Source organism: Callorhinchus milii, unplaced genomic scaffold (genome assembly GCF_018977255.1).
Source record: "Callorhinchus milii isolate IMCB2004 unplaced genomic scaffold, IMCB_Cmil_1.0 Scaffold13, whole genome shotgun sequence".
Classification (NCBI taxonomy): domain Eukaryota; kingdom Metazoa; phylum Chordata; class Chondrichthyes; order Chimaeriformes; family Callorhinchidae; genus Callorhinchus; species Callorhinchus milii.
Window position 1 is genome coordinate 8863969 of NW_024704754.1, and position 6000 is coordinate 8869968.

General features: G+C 42.8%; 1 protein-coding gene across 1 annotated transcript in view; it reads right to left on the reverse strand.

Moving 5' to 3' along the window:
- Window positions 1–4268, reverse strand: part of afap1l1a (actin filament associated protein 1-like 1a) — a 108558-nt gene extending 104290 nt beyond the window's left edge. The window contains exon 1 of the mRNA XM_007908013.2: window positions 4134–4268. Coding sequence (XP_007906204.1) covers window positions 4134–4149 — 16 coding nt within the window. The 5' untranslated portion in view covers window positions 4150–4268. The remainder of the gene's footprint in view (window positions 1–4133) is intronic.
- Window positions 4269–6000: the final 1732 nt, after the last annotated feature.

A 6000-nucleotide genomic window follows, 5' to 3' on the forward strand; every position in this document is an offset into this window, starting at 1 on the left:
CCCACCATCTCCAAATTCTGTGCGCTGTCAGTCATCAGTCCCACCATGATGAACGTGAGGGAGTGTGGTGTGAGCTGTAGCCATTCTCAGTCTGTTTGATGCTAGTTGTTTCTCGCTGTGCAAACACAAACAGCGTGTTGTTCCCAGGCCTGAGAGACAGGATGCATTTATTTAGCAAGCAAACAATCCCGAGGCCTGTCCTTCACCCAAGAGATTTTCTTTTTTGGGGAAAAAAAAGCAAACCTACGCAAATGCGAGTGGAGAGGAAGGAACCAGCCTGATGTCAGTCAAAGGCAGCGGATGTTTCAGTAACACACCCTGTGGAAGCTCTAGTGAAACAAATCACAGCAGGGGAAACAATTCAATGATGTGGATCCACCTACACCCTTTCAGCCTTTGGTTCAATGTGAAGCAAAATGTCAGCTCCACATGGTGCTTAAAGCTATCTTACCAACGGGTGGGCCACAGATAACAACGTTGAGTGGAAATGCACAATTGCGGGAGCTCTATACTATACAAAGCTCTTTACAAATCCAAACGTTATAATAATACAATACAAATTTATGAGGATGTCCGTCCCAAAGCGTTTCATGGGATTCTCTGTAAAGTGTAGTGACTGTGTATTTTGTAGGTGAATGCAGCAGCCAATTTGTGTACTGCAACATCTCACAAACAGCCATGAAGTGAGTAATCAATCTTATCTTGGGGCATTGTTGGCCAGGTCACTGAGAGAGAGAAACTCCCTTCCCTTTTCAGGCAGTACCATGGAATATTTAACGTCCACCTGGACAGGCAGACAGGTCTTCGGTTTAGCATCTTATCTAAAGGACGGCATCTCCGACACTGCAACACACCCCTAGCACTGCACTGGACTGTCAGGCTAGCCTGGGAGCTCAAAGTCCCAAATGTGACTGTAGTGCACACTTGGTTATGATCAGTTAACGCTGAACAGACCAGAGGCAAACCTATGAAGCTCACTGCATAAACCAGCTGGGCTAACAGAATAATGGAAGGTTTACATTGCAAGACAGACAGTACAGCAGCAGCAAATCATGACAGGCCTATTCCTTTTATACAGGGTGATCAAAAAGTTGTGATACCATTAATAAGTGTTTAAGAAATCATGATTTTTTTTAGATAATGGGGTTGATATCAGGATTATTTGGTCACCCTGTAATCGTGACTGGGGACTTTACTCCTATGCTTGGGCCTGCCTAGAAAATGGTGTCAGGTTGCACCTGGGGGGGGAGGGGGGGAGTGGTGTGTGGGTCCACAGTGACATGCCATTTGCCAAGGAAAATGGTAATATGCCAGGTCATAATGCAAGATGGAACCTCACCTCTAATTAATTCTGAAACAAAATAAGCTGCTTTAAATTGTCTGATTATGGACAGTAAATTTGCATCATAGCTACTGACTGTGAAGAAGTCCAGTTTGGGAATAATAATCCATTATTGGATAAAACATTATTAGATGCATCACCACCAATAACAACTTGTATTTATACAATGAGCCTCATGGAGGTAGTGTCTCGGGTGTTTAAATAGCGCCTTTCACATCAGGAGGACTTCTCAAAGTGCTCTGTGCAGCTGACTGGGAGCTCGAGCTGAGAAAGCAATAGTTTGGGACTGCACACGCACTATTGACGTGACTTACATCTGGATACTGACTGGATTGGACAGTTCAGAATCCTTTCCAAATGCTATTGCGAATACTGCAACACGTCTCTTTCCCCCTCATCCCGTATCAGTGTCAGACAATACTAGTAATACAGTGTCAGTCTTATAACCTCTATATAAAGTACTTTCTCTTGCATCAAACTGCAGTCTAAGACAATTTAGCTATAACATCTGTTCTACCAGAGTAGAAGCTGCATGCTCCAAAGCTTATAGATTTCATCTGTTTAATACTTCACAAACATCTTTCGGAATGCCATTCATATCTGCATAAACTATTGTCCTAGAGGGAAATTTCCATATGTAGGTGGCATACCCATGTTGAACTCTCAGTCTGGTTTGGATACTCTTGAGCATGGTGATGATGGGTTTACATATCTGTTAGACATCCGCCTGACCAAATAGAATTATCCCAGAGGTAATGTTTCCATGAGTTGCTGTACAAATAATATTTTTAAAATACATTTATAATAATAATCCTTACATTTGCTTTAGTGCATTTTACGTCAGGAGGATGTCCTTCACAGGATGTACTGCAAAGTGAAATGTGTTTTATGTGCAAACGCAGCAGTCACTGTTGCTGTCCCACAAACAGCCATGAAGTGAATGACCAATTTTATTTGGGGGATTGTTGGTCAGGACACAGGGAGAAACTCCCTTCTCTTTTGAAATAATGCCATGGGATCTTTACCAACACGTAAACAGGCAGATGGGGTGTCGATTTAATATTTCATCCAATGCAATAGATCCAGTAGATTTTACACTGCCTCTCCTTCAATGCGAGAGTGCAGACTGGTATGGACATGACTGGTGAGGAAACATATTTATAGCTTCAAAAGTACAATTTCTTTATGTCAGCCTGGTTCAGTGGTAGCACTCTCACTTCTGAGTCAGAATGCTATGGGTTCAAACTCCACATCGGGACGTGGAACCACATAGTCTAAGCAGACAATCCAATCCAGTTCTGAGGTCTGCGGTCCTGTCAGGGGCCTTTCTGCCTGTTCAAGTGGATATTAAAGATCCTCTGGCACTATGTGAAAAGAGAAGGGAGTTTCTGTTTTCTGGTGTCCTGCACCAATCCCCAAATAAAATTGGTCACTTGGATCATCGCTGTTTGTGGGACATTACTGTGTGCAAATACTGTGTACAGGGAGATTGCGTAATCAAGCCTGGATATGATGAACACATGGATGAGGCCCTCCAACACTGCCCCCCAACACTGCCCACTCCAACACTGCCCCCCCCACACTGCCACCCCCCCACACTTACCCCCTTCCACACTACCCCCCCCCCCCCACACTGCCCCCCAACACTACCCCTCTCCCAATACTGCCCCCGTGTGAAGCGTTTTGAGACAACCTTCTGACACGATAAGGCGCTATCAAATGCAAGGATTATTATTATTATATTATTGCACAACATGTCCCATTGTTGTAGAATAACTGAACTGTTTCAAGGAGATACAAGCTTCAGTTATTGATGCTGAATTATATTCTCAATCCCTCCAAAAAATCCTCTCCCAATAACAAAACCAAAAGCAACATGTAAATGAGCTACAATGAGAAATAAATGGGTAAACTAATGGAAGAGAGAGTCACAGCTTTAAGGTCACCTTTAAGGTTGTACTGTAAAATTCGCATAAGTCCGATCTGTATAAATTGTGTAATCGCCCAAGTCATACATCTGCCCAATTGCTGATGGAAATTCCTATTATTTATAAGTTTCAGATAAATCATACTTTGCATAAGTCATATTCAATGTATGGCCCAACTAATACAACTCATGTGAGGTTTACTTTGTTTAAATAGACACGTGTGTGTGTCTGTGAATGTGATTTCTGTTTTCTTTCTGCAGATAGTGCTGGAGTCAGTGAGTCAGTGAGGGACACACTTAAGAGATCCAGAACTGGTCTGTGGACGAGGGTTATCCTTTTTGACTGGGGATGGGAAGGACAAGTACAAAACATTTAAATGTTACTTTGCTGTGCTCAGGGATCGCAGGTGTTAGTTATTTCCATTGTAGTATTATTCTGTATGTATCAAACCCATCTATTGCTTTGGAGAGCAGGATAAAAGATAAAAAGATAAAAGATAAAAGATAAAAATAAAAGATAAAGATAAAAGTACAGTACTTTTTAAAAAAACTAAACTGAAAGCTTGGCAGTTCTAAAGCCGGATCGTGTTGTGAAAAAAATACGTTCAACAACTTAATTACTCTGAATGCAATTTAAGAAGACTATAATTTCTACATCATCGCTATGATTCTCTGCAAAAATATGCATCTCAACGTCACACCAACGCTGCTCATTCTGTTTTTACCCCCAAAAGACTTGAGGGCACATTTCTAATTGAATTCAACTCACCCAAAAGCCAAATGCAAAACTTTTTTTGCAAGACTTTGTTTTTAAGAAAAAGATCACATCCCAAGGAGATCAAACACTTAAACAGTAAAACTTACCATTGCTTCTCTCCATCTTTAATTGGAGATGAGGATTGCAGTAAAACTTGCGGCAGTGGAGTTAGCGGAACACCATAACCACAGCGCTGCTCGGGACCGACTGACTGACAGAGCTCCACTCGGGGACACCGAACATCTGCTGAAGGTTCACTCAATTTAGTTGTCTTCTGAGGTTTCTAATCTATTGAGAATCTGCTCTGGGTCCTAGTGCCCAGTCTTACATTGGAGTTTAGCCCATACTAATACGATACAAAATTACATTTGTATAGCTCCTTTCACCAGCTTCCGGTTGACTGACAAAAGGACAAGAGCAGCAACAAAAACAACAACTGTGCAGGGAGGGTGGGGGAGGGGAGTGACTGAAGGGCAGTTGAAGAGGTGGGTATTGAGACATGCTTTGAAGGAGGCAAGGGAGCGAGCGTGACGGAGGGATTGTCGGATGGAGGCAGAGAAAAGGTGGGGGCAGAGAAGCTGAAGGTGGGGTGGGATTGGTGGGGACATGGAGCAGGCTGGAGCTTGCTGAGCGGAGGGAGCCCACAGCTTGATATGGGGCTAGCAGGTCACAGGGGTAGGAAGGAGTAAGGCCATGGAAGGCTTTGAAGGTGAGGACAAGGATTTTTAACTCTATCCCCTGGGGGATAGGGAGCTAGATGAGGATGGGGGTGTTAGAGTCACAGAAACCTGTGTGGGAGAGATCACAAGCTGCAGAGTTCTGGATGATCTGCAACTTGTGGTAGGAAGAGTTGGGAAGGTCAAGAAGCAGGGAGTTGGTGTAGTCGAGCCTTCATGTAATAAATGCGTGGATGAGGGTTTCAGCGGCCTGAGAGGAAAGGCAGTGGTGGAGCCGGGTGATGTTGCGGAGATGGTGGAAGGCAGAGCTGGTCATGGCACAGATGTGGGATAGAAAGGACAGTTGAGAGTCAAACAAGATGCCAAGGTTCTGGACTGGCACAGACTTAAGCATCTTAAAAACAAATTCAGTGCAAATTCAACAAAAAAATAATAAATATGTTATATTGTTGGGAAGAAATCCAAAGAAAATATCATCAGTTCAGACACTTTCTTCTTCATCCTAGCAATTCAGGCAGGAATCAATCACCCGCCAATCAGTTTACCCATATCATTTCCCCTCAAGATTTCTTCAATGTATCTATCTCTAAATTTAATAGATTCTGAATTCTTTTAGTTTGCAGCAACTTGTTTCGTTTCTAAACCCTTTGAAGTTGCACCACCTGTGTCTCTAGTCAGCTCCACATTTCCCATCACCTGTTTACTGATTGCAATTTTCCGCACTTCCTCTACACTTTTATGGTCTTGGTTCGAAGAAATAACAGGGTAAATGTCAAGGCCTTGGGTGTCCAATATGTGGTGATTTCTACAGGAATTCCTTAATAAGGAAACTGAAAGTGTGCCATGCCAACCAGCAGGAACTACACTGTGACGTTTATTCAAAGTACACAGAGTTCCTGTCCGTCACTGCGGTGTGTGTGACGGATATTACCGGCTTGCTTTCCGGGGGTAATAATCCCTCAAATAAAATGTGGTCACTCAATCCACGACTGTTTGTTCAACACTGCTGTGCACAATTGGCTGCTGCGGTTCACCCACAAAATACAATCAATTCCACTTTACACTATATTCTGTGAAGTGCTTTGAGATGTCTCAACGATGCGATAAGGCGATATATCAAATGCAAGGATTATTATTTATATATAATAATAATTGTTACATTTGATCCAGCTCCTTTCACATCAGGATGTCTCAAACCACTCCATGGGATTTACCATAAATTGTAGGTGAACGCCGCAGCCAATTTACAAGCAGCATTGAGTTCATTCTCTTTACTTTAATGGACGTCAAATCTTTT